Here is an 18,625-nt window from a genome sequence, read left to right on the forward strand (position 1 = left end):
AGCTCTTCAATGATTGATAACATATGGTTACTATTGTGGCAGTGCACGGATAAATGTAATGCAGCTGTATTAAACTATACTCATTATACATATATCATGTACAACACAAAACTTGAAGATGGTTGAATGCAGAAAATGCCGCAGCTTACTGTTGTTGCCAAGTTTGTTTTTGACTAAATAAAGATAAATAGCATATTAGCAGCAGAAAGGTAGAGGAGAAGAAAAAGTAACTAATTACGAGAAAAAACAGGAAGGAAACTTTTAACCTTTCACCACTTCTGAGTAAAGATACCATGGTTGCATTACAATAAATGAAAACAAATAATAAAAAAGAATGAAAGTTGACGAAAACATAGACTAACTATTTCAGCATAAATATTTTAATAACCAGAAACAGTGTCTGTCCATAAAAAAACTGTAGATTTAACAACTGCACTTGTATTTAAACCCTGCATACATGTATGACATCAATAAGTTTAAAGACCCAACTCCTTCAGTTATGGCCCCTGCTCCAGCGGCACAGACAGATGTAGGCAATGGCAGGGATACACCCCTTTACATCACCAAGCTGTTACTTCCCTGAACCATTACTAACTGGAATTGCTACTCCCCTATAATACAGAATCTGTCAAGTAAAAACGCAACATACAAAACATAATTCTCCATTACAAAAACCTTACTATAAATCTTTTTCTATAAATATGCCTTCCTGGACCTAAAAGTAACAAATAATTTAAACTGAATTCAGAAACGGATAAGTGGGAGCAACAGTGCAAGGGCATATCTATGTGGGTAAATCACAATTTTGCTATGGAGGATAATGATGTGGGCAAGTAACAATGTGGGGGAGGGGGGGGGGGGGCAAAATGAGATATCCCTTACTACTGACTTTGTACAAAATAAGGGAAAACACCTTTTATACCTAAAGTCTTTCCAAAACACATGCCATTTTAAAATAATTTTCTACTATTGGTAAATAAATCTGGAAAAGTGTAGCAAAGGCATTTAACATATATCTTTAACTAAATGTCAATATTTATATTTCACTTTTTATCAAAAATTTCACTTTTACTTTCTTCAGTCCACCTACACAAAAGAAGTAAAATACCACGATATCCAAAGCTACATTCTCCATTTTTTGTCAGAGGTGTGAACTGACAATTAATCTCTATTTTATGATGGAAAACCAGAAACCAGCATAAAAGAACTATCATGACAAAGGTGTGTCAATGAATATTTGATCTGCAGCAGCTTAGTTTCTGACAATCAAGTGACAGCTTCTCAAGCTCAGCAGTAGCGGAAGAGCACGGCATCCTGGTGTAGGGTAGAGCTTGTTTAATTCATTCAATTTCCAAGATGATTACTAACCCCAGATAACACTACCTGCCTACATGCAAGCTGCACTCACCTATTTGTTCTTTATCCTAGGTGTTACAATTTAGAATAAAATATTGAAAAAAAAAATATAACACTTTGGCAAAGACACAGATTCAAAAATACATAATCTTGAAATTCAAAAACTGGTTTAAAAAATTCAATTTTATAATGGTTCAAACATGGTTTATCTAAATTGGTGATTAAGAGGAAAGTGTTGAAATGGGGAATTTTTTCTTATAGAAAGGTCTTATGTGTATTGTATGCTCTAAATACTAAACTAATATGGGGAAAGAAGAAGCAATAATTCGAATACCTTTTCCTTTTAAGTTACATGTCCTCCAATTAAAAATATCAAGGGTCTCATTACTATAAATTTTCCAACACACACACGGCCAGAATCACTCAAACTCTAGTAAAACTAAACCAAGTTGGTGACCTCTCCAGGGTAACATCATCATTCAGAGGGTGGCTCTGCTCAAATGAACTTTGATAAAAGAACCCAACAGACTTCAAAACCAGGACACCTGTATTCTTAATTCCTTTTTATTGCATTTGTTCCATTAACAGCTTTAAAGTTTACTCATCAGATGAACCAAAACGAGCCCAGCAAATGGTCCAATATTTGCACTGCCAATGGGCACACATAGATTTTGTACCTATGTTATTCTCTATATTAGGGTGAATATTTCATTTTTATGCACTACAGGTAATACACTGATGGTACACATTTGCAGGTGTTTACTGCTGGAGTACGGGTGCAATAAAACATCTAGAACTTGTCATTCTGCCCATGTTTAAACAATTAAAGCTACTGCTATTTGACATGTTCATTACAACATCTAAGCACTTATACTCAGTTTAAATAAACATTTGTAAACCAAAAAATTAATTTTTGGAATCTTCCTTGAAATAACATCTCTTTCATTTTCCTTGAGTGCATCTCAGCTTGGTGTTTGTTCTACATTTTCAATACAACTTTCACGTTGCTGAAAAAATTTGCAGGAATGTGCAAGATGTTTACATGGATTGCACTAGTTTTCTGCTTTAGCAGATTGATGAAAAAGTCAATATTTCCAGTGAAAGAAGAAGGGAACACACTGGAAAGTTAGTCTAAAAGGGCAAGTGAAATTCATTAAGTGCTCTCGGCTTTACTTGTGTGAATGATGTTTTGACTGTATGCTGCTTAAGCAATAGTCATGCCCCTCTTTTTTTCAAGTTAAAGGTGCACTTCATATAGCACTCAAACAAAAAGTGGACTCCAATTGTCTTTTAATTAAGAATATGCACATTACAGAACTGCATGTATCACAACAGAATTCAATCACCTCATTGCAAACGAGCTATCCAGTATATGTAAACTAATACAACACGACCAAAGACAAAGCAAAAAGATAATTTTATTGGATGGTATAGATTGTGCATGGCTGAATGCTAAATCTGTAATCAAATAGACTTGGGCAAAATTGATTTCAATATTTTCTTTTGCTTCTGCCTATTTCCAATTTTCTTATCAAAATTCCATACTATGTTTTGCTTGAGTTATTTTCCTCTGCTGCACAATATGGGTCTACAATCTAAGCAGCATTGCTTTCCATAGATGTAACACTGAAGATAAGAAAATTAATATATCTGAGTCCCATTTGTCCTGCCTGTTTAATATCAGTCTTTGTTGTTTTGCATACAAAGATGAATAAATAATCAAATTATTAATCAAAGGTTAGGCTCCAAAGATACATATTATGAATGATATTGGTTATTTCCATATATTTGCCACAAAAAACAATTTAAAAAAGTTCTGTGACACTGAGAAGCTACAGTTGACTAACCCAATAAGTTGTAAAGACAGTTGACTAACCCTTCCAAGTTCTTCAATCTGTTCTTCAGCCAGTCATATCAAATGTATTATGTAGAATGTTTTATAACAATAATTCAATGCTTACGTGTACAAATCTTTGGGAGCATATAGTTTTCCCCTTGTCTCATAAAGTAATACATTTATAAGATCTTAGTTCTGAACTTTGGATCTATCAATAGCAAAGAAACATAATTGCTCCATTTTTTTAAAAATAAAAATGAAACTGACAACTGAGAGATATGCCAACATGTATATTCAAGAATTATTGAGCTGTGAACTAATATAAATGTTTGCAAATTACATGATTTGTGGACAAGACATAATCTTGCCACAAGCAAAACATCATTCCTATAGAAACTTAAGAAAAGGATTAAATATCTTCCTTTATTATCAACTGCAGTGAACTGTGCCTAATAAAGATCGATGCCAATTGGGGACATGGCCACGTCAAGACTTACATAAATCTATATTTTTTACAGTCATTAGCAAGAACAGATAAGCCAACATAGGAGATGGTGCTGTATCACTGTTAGAACTCCTTGAACTGTTATGAGGAGCAAACCACCAACCAAGATCTGTATGATGGATGAAAGAGGTTCTTTCAGATAACCTTTAGCGAGAATACTCCATAGCTGCAATATGTCTTCTGGTCCCTTTAGTACATAGTTCAGACCAGCAGGCCCAGTTTGCCTCCACAGTTTCAGATATTTTAAGATCCGCTTCAGAGGCATATCATATATTTTGGGGGTTGTGATTAGATTTGGATAAAAATTTGAACATTTGGTCACAACTACTGCTTTGGCAAATGGCAAGACCATGAACTTTGTATCCATAACTGGTATAAAATATGTCATATTGAGCTGCATTTAGCTAGAGATAAATAAACTACAATAGTGCAGCAATGCAGAATATTCAATACATAGGGGTGGACATACTTTATTTGAACATTTAAGTCAAGAGCATGTTCCAAAATGATCTTCTGCAGAGTAAGATTGTGGACAAATAATATCATTTAAATGCAACACACACATTTGACAGTGAATAAAATCAGGTGTGACAAGTTGTTTTTAATGATTATTTTCTGCCTCTATATATGTATGGGCCTTAAAAGCCATTGTTGAAAAGAATCAACACAAAACATACAGTATAAAGACATTCAATAGTCAGGCAAACATTTTTCTCTTCAGTCGGTCACCCAAGCTAATAAAAGCCAATGCAATGATATCAAATACCAGTGTTGAGCGTGATCAATTTTTTTTTGTGGAACATGTTTTTCATATTTAATCAACTTCAGTTCTTCACATACTTTACACCTACCTTTCCCAAAATGAAGACCTTTGTTTGGGTATACGGAGAGCACTTGTGCTCATCACACGATGCATGTTACACGTGCCTCCATCTTTTCCATTCCTACTTGATTCCACAGTCAAGTGAGAGCATTTATTGTTTTGTAAGCCTTTTTTCATCATCATCACAGCCAATACTAGTAAATAGAAGTGAGAGATCCTGATATTCTGAGTTTTCCACTTAGTTTGCTTAAATTAATAGCCAGAATAATGGAATGACATAAGATTCCAACTCCACATGTCCTACAGCTCTGTCTCTATCTATGAGAAACTCTGAAGCTCAAGGAATGATTCTTCCGTGATTAAGTACGAGAATCACCATGGTAACCACTAGCAGAGTTGGCTAATCCTGTAAATTCACCTAGTATGGTCGACATCCACACACGATTTGGCCAGTACTAGCACTAGTAGCACTGCCTATGAAATCCACAGTAATCATTCTGCTTGGCACATAACCTAGTGCACTGCTATAAACTCCCGTTTAGAAAAACATTCCCATGGCTAATATTAAGCTAATTTTCATCAGATTAAAAACATCTTCTGTGTTGCAACTGTTCCAGAATCACGCCTGATAAATATGACCAGTGTGTTAAGACGGATAATCAACAGACAACAGATACTGTGTGTGACCTCCTTGATTCTGTAATTCAAAACACCCCAACACGCATGTGTACTGTACGTGCCTATGCTTACACACAGTACAGCATATCTGCTTGCCTGGTACCTCAGTTATGCAGACATCATCTCAAGGATTAGGCCTTCGCTTCTCAACTTTCTCTGGCAGAGCTCAAATCCTGATCAATGTGTATTAAGATCTTACCACCTGGCTGGGAAGGAAGAGGGATGTTGCATGAAACCACTTCATTAAAACGGGCTGCAATGTTGTTACGAAGACAACAGGTTGAGCTGACACAGGTAATACTTGGGTAAGGCAAGGAGATTGATTTCCTGCTTTGTGCTCCAGCTGTTGACCCCCCCCCCTCCCCCTTTCTCCTATATATATAACCCAGTTTTTTATAGAAAAGGTCAACAAACAATCCACTGAGAAGCATTTCTACAGAAGCAAATTTGTAATAGAGATAAGGTAGATTTTACTTTAGCATAAACAAGTGTAATCTACCTGACAATGCTAAACATACAAATGCTTCTACCTTTATAGCTTTACATGTGCTAAACATATCTTGTACATGCTGTTACCACTCATTTTACACTGAAAATAATGAACACAAAGGCATGATTTACAAGTCTGGTGATTAGGTGGAAAAAGATAACTAGTGATACAAAAAAAAGAAAGTAAAACAAGATATAGTAATGGTGTACAGCAGGGTAAGCACATTCATTAATAAACCATTGATTTTAACATTTATGATGTCATGTAGATCTAATGTAATGAACTTTTGATAAGAATGAGGGTAAGATTCAAGTGCAAAACTATTACCGTCTTGGTTATCCATGGTCATACAGTGATGATACTAGTCATTTTTATGGTAGCAAAGGATTTTTAAAGAAAAGTTTGGCCTTATATCCATATGATACTAAGTTTGTCCTACATGGTTAGAAAATCAATTTCCTTTGCTGGAGTTGTCTACGTCTTGCAAAGACTGAGACTTTCTTCCTGTCATTTTGACATCTATACATTACACATGACTTCAGTCTGGTCTTTGTTGATAATTATTAATCTTTCCCTCTCAATTTAGTTCAGCAATCATCAGTTCTACCCTCAAATCTTTTATTTCTTTTCTTACACAAAGTAGCCATATTCCTAAGGCATATTCATAAATCTTATTAATTAGTCCATTAAAGTTTAGATGAAGAAAAAAAAAGAAAAAAAGACCTCCAGCTGATCAGCTAAGGTTGAAAAGGCAATTTTTTTATAAGACTTGAGTTTAGATCAACCTTAATAAAATTGAGTGCTCTTTAAATTGCATTAACAATATGTTTTCTAGTAAATTTTAAATTTTTTTCTTTTTTAGCAGTATTTGTAGGCAAACTACAAACAAGGAAGTAATTCTTTACCCAACAGAAGACAAGCAGTGCTCATATTCACAATGGGCATACACTGGCTAAGAATTCTATCAATTTTTAAAGAAATTTTGCAAATGTGATAATATACAGACAGTGTAATTTAAGTGTAATATTTTCATTGAGACTGGATCATCATAATTAACTCTTACGCCTTTTCCAAATTGAGCAGTATTTTACTTAAGTGATACAGTCTGTACTGATACACTTTGGTAGATTGACAACTCAGTAGCATGGCTTTTACATAAGAGAATCACCAAGTTCCACACCGAGCATAGCCAATTAACTTAAATAACAGCAGGGAATGCTCTTTTGGAGAACAGTGAAAGGGAGTACCCCCCCCCCCCCCCCCCTCTCAAGAGCACAATTACATGTTAGGACCTCTCAAAGTGCCTTGGTATAGACCTTATTGTGAATGCACTACTCAGTGTGAAAAGGACCCTAAAATACAATGAGAAGCATACTGGTTGACACTCAGTTCAATCTGATAACCACCATTGACTCAACTTGATCCACAATATTTACAAAAGTGAAGCCTGAAATTGATCTTTGTATTTTTTAATTAAAACGACAGTGACCTAATATTGGATAAAGAGTCTGTCAAATGGGAAAAATATTACTTGCACAGTTTATCCTCATAGCTAACTTGTAGATTGCTGAATGGAAAATGACTTATAAGTGGTATTTTATGAATGATAAGACTGCACTGTAGCTGACACAGCATTATTTACAACAGCATTAGAATATTTTTTCCTAACTGATTTATTTATTAATTCATTCATTCACTAATTCTATTATACAAAGCAACCTGTAAAAGGGCTGAGCCAAGCTTAAACCTGTGTCAGCCTAGTTACTGTCATAATTGATCTACAATTTACTGGCAAAGATCTGGTACATCCTCCATCCGCAGTAGCTGTATCTGTAATGTGGTCCCAGTGGACACTTCAGAATCCAATTACATTGTCTGATATATATATAATGCACTAAATGATATTGATTTTATTTTGTATATCTATCATAAAACACCTACATGGATAAAACAGCACAAACAGCATATGATATGTGGTAGCCTGTCAAAGTTTGGAAACCAACTTATAATCAATGGTATAATTGGTTCTCTTACGTGACTATATTAAGACTTGCCAGAATTTCATGAAACAATATTGAAACACATCTCCCTTGGCACATCTAGATAAAATAATTAGTTTTTTCCTCTCCTCGTCGCACTAGCTGTTACCACTCATCAATCACTTTGTAGAAATTTACATGAATGATATACAAGCAGATTGGATGCAACATCTGCTAATATTACTGAATTTCAACCTAATTCATCAAAAAAAAAAAAAAAATTAATATAATACTATACCACCCATCATTTTTTATATAAAAAATCTCCAATAAAAAAAGAGATTTTTTTAAACAAATACCCATAATTTGTTTTATATACTAAATTAACAAATATATCTTAAAGATATTTTTAGATAAAAAATTTGGAATCAGAATAATTTGAAATATAATAGAATCTGCTAAATAAAATGTCTACAGGCTGTTATCACAACAAGATCAAAATTTCCTCATTAACCTGACAAACAAACACTTACCTCTTCTTTTTAGAGGTTACTGCTTTGATAAGCCGCTTGGCCCAGGTATGACAGGCCCAGTTGCCATGACAACCAGACATAATGACGATGTTATTTGTTGTTGTGCAACTTTGTCTAAATGATCTTTCAAAAAAGTTAATAATTTTACTCTGTGTTTGTGCTGTATTCTTCTGCTGTGGTGTTAGTTGTCTGAGGCCTCCCAGCAAGCTGTGGGTCTTTTATAAACACACACCGTGAACTGAACTGTCCTCACAAAACTGAAGTAAACAAGAAACTCCATCTGATTGTCCTCCCAAGAAATATACCAAATGGATTACAATCACAGATCAATTTTATATGTCAAGATATTAAAAGGCCATTCATCTCCATTACAGGCAATTTACATGTTTTGATGACTTCTGTTCATTTATACTATTACAAAACAAAGGAAACAAACCAGGAATCGGGTAATCTTTAACTACTACTAAGCTTTAAACGGAAAAAAATGACATGAACAGCATCTACAAAAATCTCCCAGTGGTCAAATTTTGTAGTCCCCAAGGAAGCCTTAGAGGCAGTGATTAGTGTCATGTTTTGGCTTGTTCTATCTGGGATCAAAGGCTGGCAATTTAAGAAAAAATCTTGTTCTTGTTTATGAGATCATCTTACCTCTATCAGTACCAAGAACAAGAGAGCATTTACCATGTTTACCTCAGGGGCAATGTTCAGAAAATAAACTCTTATTTGGACAATTTATCAACTAACATTTTCATCAATAACAACTGTAAACATTTTCAAACTGTGTTCTTGAGAGGTTTCAGGGAAAAATTAGAAAAGCAGCTTAAGTTCTAAATATTTTTTGTTTCCATGTTCATTTCAAATAATCAGATATCAAGATGAAATCCCCATACTTTTCACAGCATTCAGTATTCATATCTTTAACCTCATGTAATTGTATTCAAGTGCCCTGTATGTGAACTGACTAAGCTTAGTAGCCTCTCCTAACCCAGGCACCACAGAGAAAACCTCAGAAAGGGATATGACACCATAGTGATTTGTTGATTTTACCTCAGGGAAAATGTCACCTGAACATGCATCGCTTCTCATTACAATCTAAACCGCTATGCTGATGCACATTGCTCTTAGGTTTTAATCATCAAAGCTGAGGTATTTATATAACGTTACAAAACATTCAAAGCTTGTGGTTTTTTTTACATTGCTTTTGTGTGCGGTGACAATGATATCTGAATCTTTTTGACATCTTTCAGGACAACTGGTGCCCTGATGTACAAACCAGTGTATTCTTTGTTACTTTGGTTAGAAGAAAAACACAATGCAGCACAGATGCAGCTACATTATTGTTGGGAGGGGTCTCTAAAGGTGCACAGGGATTTTGTTGTATCAAAACAGTCATTCATTGTGTTTAAGTGGTTTAAAGCCCAGCATGTCAACAAAAGACCATTTGTATAGTATCACATGGACACTGGTCAGTTTTAATGGTCATTAACCCTGGGTCGTTTAACTTTGCTAATTGGTGTTGATCACATCAGTGCACCTGTTCTTTAACTGCTGAGACCATTACTCACTTAAGGCAAAATGATGTGCTCAGGTGAGAGAAATGACCTCAGAGTTGGCCCTTAGCCCCAGATGTGACCCCTGAAGTGTGCCAAGTACAAAACAGCAGTGCTATATGGAATTTTACTATGTTGGCAATATGCAATGACCAAAGCTACAATTAATTGCCCTGGGATGCCACTTATTAACCAATAATGAATTAATGTATTCTCCTGGGGCCAAATCCAAATGCTACTTTGGGTACTTTAAGGACAATAACAATTAGAGACACAGTCATCTGTAGTCCTTCTGGAAAGTATTTTGGCACCATGAAAGACATCTCTCTAGTCCCACAGTTTCTAGAGGCAATAAACACCACACAAATGATGCATGTTAACGAAGGTATTTGTTAATGTTCGTCTAATTACAAAGTGAAGAAGCTGGATGAAGCTGTCTCCTAGTATCATTTTTTTGTAAATAAATTTATCAGAAAATAAAAATAGCAATCTTAAACATAAGTGTCATTACATGCAATGTCTATCACTGCAATTAGAATTTAATTGAAATAATGTCAGTGGATTAAATTTACTTCAAACTGGAGATCTCGAATGAGGAAAATCCATACACATTCCCTGCACAATGTAGCCGTCTTGTTTTCTTAACAATACTTCTGTTATCAGGACATATTGCCATGAATACTGAACAGATAATTGATTTTCAAAAGTTCAGTTCAATTCTTGCATGATGAATATCCTGTTCGCTACAATATCAGCCTAACTTGTTAATTGTCTATTCAAATCTCGAAATGTAACCCTTTCCAGGGCAATTTGTATGAAGATGTGTGAGGTTGATATCACTTTTAACGATCTGTATTTAAACTGCATTTATATTTATTTTTGAAATATTTTAATTAAAAATTGCTTTCTCTCTTTTCTAACATGCATGCAGAACTTTATACACAGGATTATACTCATTTTGCCTTTTAAAACTTAAGTTGATTATCATCCTACTGACTGATAATAAAAAATTGCTGCTTTCTTATCATTATTTTCTTTATTGTTATTTTATTATCATTATTTATTTATATATTATTAATTTTACTTTTCTTCACTTTGATATTGTCGACATTTTAAGACAAAGCATTTTCTATGATTTCATTACACTGATACAGCCCCCAAGTAAACATGGTAAATGTGATAAAAAAAAGTATGATACCTTTTAAAAATTACTAACGATTAAAAAGCAGGCTCACCATACAATTAGCCAGCTGAAGGCCACTGGAAAACAGTCCTCTTCGGTGAGCTCCTTCAACTAAACTAACTTTATCCTGATCTAGTATATATCTTAATGTTTTCTTCCACATTATGGCACCAGGGCCCGCCCAGAGGGTGGAGGGGACAGTCCACGCCTCATTTAACCTGGAACTGTCCTTGGGCGACACAGGACACAAGCTGGTCGAAGGAAGTAGTTATCTGACAAATCTCCTCCTAGTGGCAACAGTTACTTTCAGATTGATGATAAATTGGGTCTTGAATGCCCACACCTTCGCCAGATGCACATCTCTATCCAGAGACACTGAACTGTTACAACCTTATCACACAAATCAGTTCCGTTATTGGTGTCATTTGTAAAGATGAACCTTCAGCATGATCTTTCTGACCACAAATACCCTATGTAAGTGCTATCAGGCACGTGCTCCCCCCCCCCTCCCCTTTCTCCATTATACACATCACACTCTTCATGATATATCTAAAAAGTTCTGATATGTGCACAAACCACCCCCTCCCCTAATAAAAAAAATAACAACATGCCATTCATTCTCATGATGTCAACATAATCCCATTCATATTCTCTATCACCTAGAGATATCATTTTTTTCTAACACCTTATTTTTTCATATTTACTACTGTAGTACTTATCAAAACAAACCACATATGTGATGTATATCTACATACTATAGTGGCAGGACCCTCCCTTCAAAAGAATCTACACTTAAAAAAAACAAGATTGCAATATTTAAACCATACAACAGATATGAGTTAATACTAAGAAAAGAGCTTCACTGTGCGGATTTCACAAAGGAAGTAAAACAATACCTTTTCCTCCACATATTTAAGTCTTCTTCATTCAGAACTGCTGGAACTGGGGCTACTGTAAACTTCATTTACCATCTCTCTTTCTTTCTAGCAAGGATGTAATTTTTCTCTTATGCAAACAGTTTATATGGGGCTGCTCAACATAATTATCATCTGTGCAAAATACTGACAAAAGGCATAACAATAAACATGTTTACATATATGACTTATCTGATCATTTCCCAGATAATCTAAAATCAATATACGTAGTTTAACTAGTGCACTGCATAAAGGTCATCGACCTAATAGCTCAATGTGTGTCAAGAATTGTCAAGATTCTTCACATTTTCATCACAATTCAAATATTTTTCACTCATAGGATCATCTTCTTTGTATCATAAATCAGAACAATTCAAGATTTCTGGTCCATCTTTATGGTAAGTGAAGAAAACAGAAGTTCATTTTACTGAGAAAAGGTTTGCTAAAATTGGTGTAAATGCACTCTACATACAACTTATTTGTGAAAACAAAATAATCCTTTGCTATAATTCAATAACAAAAATATCTTAATTATGCCAATGTATAAATTAGTAAAAATCCCCAATATGTGAACTTAGACATTGTGAATTTTTTTATGCAGGCTCCAAAGAGGAGCGGGGAGGTGGGGGGGAGAGGACTAATTTAACTTGGGTACAACTTAACCAACTTTGGGCAACTTGATAAATCTAAGTTGTTCATCAATTTCACAGTGACACCTGATAATTCTACAAGGGCTGCAAAAAGAGTCATCTCTTAACATCCCTAACTGCTACTCTTAAACATTGTTACTTCTAACAAAATCCATTAAAATTTCATGCATTGGAAAGCACCCACATTGTTACTCTAAGTTGGTGGTTTTTGAGTGATGATTAGAAAAAAAATTGCACCTGATGCATTATCAATTGCTTAATTGAAAATCAAAAATGAAAAAAAAAAGCAATCCAGTGCAATTGTTTCCTTTCTTACCTGTACTATTACATATGCTTTGTTGCAATACTACAAGTCTTATACAAATGATGTATGAGGAATGAGATTGGTTTTCTGCATTAGTTCATGTATAAAATGGAAAAGTTGTTTTTTATTAAATAATTTAAATTTAATTTAGGAAAAAAGCATCTTCTTTGTTTAGGAACATGCCACATTTTCCACAGTGACAACGCAGATGGCAAAAGCAATTTCTGCATAACTTTATGTATAAGATGAATCAATTTGTTCCCTGTAAATTATTCAGATTTAATTTCGAAAAAAAAAAAAAGAAGATTTGGCTCTGCCTTAAAAAGTACTGGATCTGCCTTAAGATGAATAACCAAGCAAACAATTTTTACAAGTCGTTGACTATATTAAACATAGGAAAGGGAACATTCTATTGGGTAGCTGGCCTTAAGTGGTGAAAATTACACCCCATTCTCATAGATTAGATCGACCTACATTGGAGCGACCTAACTCCCTGGGGGTTCACGCTAAATAGCTGTCAGCCGGGCGGACACGAAAGTTAATTACCCCTTAAAGCTTGTAGTAGGCGGGGACGGACACTTAAGGGGGATTATCTGACAGTAATCTAGTGAGACTCCCCGCCGTGATAGATCGATCTAAAAGTTGTGAGAACAGAGCCTTAGTCTCATATCTATCAGATATTGTTTTGCATGGACACACAAATGCAAGTGCATGAAAGACACTAGCAGTTATCCAGGCATATTTTTTGGCCATTTTTATATTAATTCTACTGAATGTTCCCTAGTGGAAATAAAAACAGATTTATTTTTTGGACTGTGAATAATCCTGCACACTGCTGCCATCTAGTAGGAAAATCAGTCTGGCATGTCTCCTGCAGAACTCCACCCTCTATTGATCTCTAACAGCAAAGCAGACATGAGCTAGACTGGGTTAAAAAAAACTATGAACATTTATTGTGGTGCAAAATACTTAACCTGCTGGGGTCCAAGGAAAGCCTTAGGTCCTACCATAATTGAATTAAAAATATTGGAATTCTGCAATTCTGTAAAAAAAGCTCATGTCTGAACTGGATGAATAGTAAAAACCTAAGGGCCTACTTTTTAACTATTAAGCAAATCTAGATCAAGTTTTAGAAAAGTTTTATTACACCTATCTATTACATTTAATTTAACAACTTTTTTTAGTTCCAAAAATACTTTATAGAGCACTAAGAAATGGCAAATGAATACTGATATATACTAGATGTCATTCACAATGGTGAGACAGGTATGATATTCAAATTTCATACCTATCAATATTTTGAAAAAAAATTCCCAACACAAGTTTTGAAATAGTGCTTTGAATGAATGACCCAGATGAAGTTAACATTGACTATTAGGAAAAAAGCATTCACCAAATATGTCATACCAGCTTTTTTTAAAAATCTCTACCCAATTGCTACATATGTAGCACTTTTCTTCTTGTGTCTTGAAAAACACTCTACCTTACCACAAAGACCAGTCTTTGACAAAATTTGGCTTTATCAACTGCAGTGTTCACTGAACTGATTGGCAATAAGAGAAGTGGTACCAAAAAGCAATCTCTGCATATCAGTAGAGTACAAACATTAAGATATAGCATGACTTTCGACAGGTGTCTATACACAAAACTGGGCAGCAGGAGGCTTTTTACATCTATTTGTGTGTAATGTCTAACAGACAATGAATAAGATGCATAATCATGATGTTGCTGATTATGATCGAGTTTACTCTTAATGTTATTATTTAATCACAACCATTGTATAGAAACATCTACATGTAATACAGGTGAAAATCTAAGATAATCTGATAAATAATAACATATCAAAAAAGTAAAAGTCACACACACACACATGCACGTATACACACAATTGTATAATTAAGATATATGACTATGGCGAAAGACAAAGCCTCTCGGGACTTCAAATATCCTTTACAGGCCAAATGTGTTAGGTGAGACAGCACATTTCTGTATTCCCAAATTGTGACAGCGAGATAAATGTAACAACTATGCCAATTACCTGCATGAAGTAACCAACCTGTAAGCATCTGTATGAACAAGATCAGTTTCATCATGTAAGCCACATGGCTATCAAATCATGCATTAAAAATCAATGCATTTTTCATTGACCTCCTTTGCATTTGTAAATAACAAGATCACCCACCTCTCTTTTGACAGTTGTAGATTATTGTTTTATGTCTATGATTCTGTAAACTATTTTTTGTCTTGCTTTACATAAAAAGAAACATTAACAGGTTGGTACTGGATGTCAGAGCAAAATGGTGAGCCAGTCACAATTTGAGAATAAACATACATGGAAAACAAACATGTACTTACAGTTCACTTGTAAGGGAAGAATTTCGAGACAGAGACTTGGGCGAGAGATCAAAATCGCTGTCAGATCTGTAGAGAAAGGACTCTCTGCGCTGTTGAGGAAGGTTTTGAAGTACCAGTCCGGAGGATGGGCTGGCTGCATCCAGGGGGCTACGGTTGGGGGAAGCACCATTTTCAACATCAAAGCTGCAAATAAAATACAGGAAGATAAATACATGTGTTAAGTAGGATCCAATACAGTATCAATAGTGTACTAGTACATGCTTTTTTCTCCCTGTTGGTCGGTACTCAGAGTATGTTCCTCCAATAGGATTTACCTCAACTATTAAAGTTCATAAGAACTTTTCAGTCACATACACTGCATAAATTTGCAGGCCATAATACCAAGGAAATTAGGCTAGTTATCTAGCTGCTGTGTTTGAATGTGTTAATTTCAAATGCAAACATCTAGTCAGGAACACAGTAATATAGAACAAAGTTCTGAGGTGGGTTTATTAGAAATACAGTTGCTCTGGAATTAAAGATACAATCACACTGAATAGTTTTAACTACAGAACTGTGGCTAGGTAAAAACTGCAGCCCAAAATGCTATAGAGATTGGGGTTAATTATCAGCTACCAATCCCAATGTCCTACCTGTTGACGTCAAGACATGGCTAATTAAACAAACCTTTAAAATGTTGGTTAAATTTTACAACAGAGGTGGAAATTTTAAGCATTAGTGAGAGATGAATAAGAGGTGGTTCCTTAGTACATGAACAGTTTTATTTTTTTCTTTCTTATTTTGGTAAATTACAAATGCCCATTCTAAAACTGTTCAAGAATCTTGTAATGTTGTGTTACATGAGGTTCTGACATTATCACAATTATGAAAAAAATTGAAATACTTTTTTCTTTCAGCTATTCTTGAAAATTCAATTTTTACACTTTCAAATATTTATCTGTTTCATTACTTTACCAGTAAATACTAAATTGTCTTGCCACCTCATCTGGATAAATAAAATATAATAAAATCACTTTTTTGGAAAAACTTATCATGGTACGTAATTGTGTTAAAATTATAACCAGGGAGCACTCCATCTCAATGGGGGTAATAATGATACAAAATGTTATATATTGCCTATTATAAGGGTGCTTATTCTGCCACCTATCAATAACTGTCTGCAAATAAACATGACAATACATGTACATTCAAGTAAAGGAAATTGAAATGTAATAACCTAATGTACAGTAGCGCATCTTCTTGTAGATTACTTACGTACGCTAAAATTAAGGACCTGACTCATTTATGATACAACCTTATACTGGGTAATTACAGTGTTACTGTTCCCTTTCCCTTTTGGTAGAAATATATTGCCATGGGCTTCAATATCAAATCTTATATTATAAGTGTGGGTATCAGTCTGCAATCATTTATTATCATTTTTAAAAAAATTCCCAATGATGCTACTAGAACAGTAAAATACCATGGGAATTCGAAGCACATGTACTAGTACATGTAGCAGAAGAAACTCAACGCAATTTGTGAAATATGAGAATTCATGGACTTCTGTACAACAGCCAGCTGACGTCAAGAGCCAGCTGCCAAATAAGTTTGTGCTGTTTTAATCCATGAATCAATACAATTAGGTATTCAAAAATCATTTTTTCTTTTTCTTTAGCAGATAACACTGAGTTTAATTGGCTCATACATCATCTGTAATCAGTAGTAAACCAGCAGGTGACTTCATGACTTTTCATTTTTTAAGCGTTTTTTCCAATCAATAAGGCAGCTTTATGAATAGGATACTAAAATGTATAATGCTTTCTTTCTGTGTTATGATTCCCTTGAGTATGTGCACAAATGTACATTATACTTATACAGTGTGAATGTATGTCTTTCTAAATAACTGGAATTAACAACCGACTGAAGAAATTTGTTCCTTTTGTCATCTCGTGAACTGGTATGCCCGGTAGCATGTGGTTCCTTAGCCCCCTGAGACAATGTGCTTGAAAACAAGCTAAAGCCATGTACACAAAACAGACCAGTTTTTAGTTTTGTCTGAAAAACAATTACAGTTCTTTGCTGTGAAAGTCCGAACTAAATTGTTGACCATATTCATCAAACAGCAGAAACGATTCTTACCACTGGCAACAACCGGTAGCCTTTGTCACAATTCAGCACTTTTATTTTAAACATATAAATAACTGTTGTTCACCGAGTTGTCTGGTTTTAAGAGCAAAATCCAACCTAATCTAACCTAATCTTTACCACATATATTTGCAGAAACCACAAGTGTTATTTAGGAAAGTCGGGTTATTTCCAAGTAATCTCCATTCACAATACTTTGTATACATTTTAGAAAAATGAAATTATCCATGGAAGTTCAGCAAAATGTAAAGAAAATTGTAAAAACACAAGGATCGAATAGTACATGTACCTCTAAAATCCAATATGTGGTAATTGCATAGAGTATTGCTGAAAAGCATGGTTATTAAAGAGCACTGGGCTTTAGTCAATAAAATCAGACACCTGGAAGAACACAATATCAATAACTAATCATCTCCTGGGGATACATCCTTACTGACAAGATTTATTTACCTGTTCCGAGCAGGAATTATATGTATATCTACTGACTTTGGATGCTGCCTCCCTTGCCTTACACAGACTTTTCCACGACTGTAACCCGGTTCACGTACATTACTCTCCTGGAAATTGGATTTTTTCACTGTTCCTGGAATAGGTAGTGGTGCTGATTTCCCTGGCGAAGGTACAACCCCTCCTCTAGGGTTAGTTCTTATTCTTATATGAAACTTCGGCATTATATATGATAAAAGTTTATGTCAGTGAATTTTCCTTTTCTTTCTTCTCAATATATATCAACCACCGATTCCAACTTATTAGTTCACATGAAACTGTTGGAACACGCTGGCAACATCATCAGAAAGGGCAAGGATGTTTTATACTTCCACCTGGTCTTCTTTGAGGTTTGCTTCAACAGAGTATCAACTGATATTCAAGGGCTACTGATAATGACATTCAGCAAGTAGCAACCCCACTCCTAGCAGTTGAGGTGGTTCCTATACAACATGAACATTGAATAATAGCACTGGTTTGACTAATAGCTCTTTGCAAAACATCCACAGATGCATACAAGAAAGGTTTCTGTCTCTAATTACAGCTCTAAGGCATGTAAAACATTGCCTGCCAGACGGATTGTCAGCAAACACATTCATCTAGGATAACACAAAAGAAAAGTGCCGTTTTTCAGCTAAAACACAACATAAAAAACAGAATAACTGAAGGGCACGTCTACTACGTCAGCGAAATATTAAGTAAATGAAAATCATCCTTGAATCACGCTTTGGTGTAAATGTCGCAACAAGAGAACATATCATACCAATTGGTCTCCCACCGATTGGATTTACGTACTCGAGTGCATAACTTCAGGTATGCCCTTCTAGAAACTGGGTCTGATCAGATTTACCTGTA

The 18,625-nt window shown here is 34.8% G+C and overlaps 1 protein-coding gene across 11 annotated transcripts in view; it reads right to left on the reverse strand.

Annotated features, from left to right (window-relative positions):
- The window catches only part of LOC106181325 (3',5'-cyclic-AMP phosphodiesterase 4C), a 116,193-nt gene that overhangs the window by 17,321 nt on the left and 80,247 nt on the right, over nt 1-18,625 (reverse strand). For 9 of the 11 annotated variants that reach the window (XM_013565667.2, XM_013565669.2, XM_013565675.2 and 6 more), the window contains one exon: nt 15,158-15,340. In XM_013565667.2, coding sequence (XP_013421121.2) covers nt 15,158-15,340 — 183 coding nt within the window. Of the gene's footprint in view, nt 1-4,549; nt 5,305-15,157; nt 15,341-17,734; nt 18,375-18,625 lie in introns of those variants that run through there. The other 2 variants (XM_013565670.2, XM_013565682.2) reach the window with 2 other exon arrangements.

This window comes from Lingula anatina, chromosome 1 (assembly GCF_051362555.1).
Source record: "Lingula anatina isolate TDL-2025a chromosome 1, LinAna3.0, whole genome shotgun sequence".
NCBI classification, from domain to species: domain Eukaryota; kingdom Metazoa; phylum Brachiopoda; class Lingulata; order Lingulida; family Lingulidae; genus Lingula; species Lingula anatina.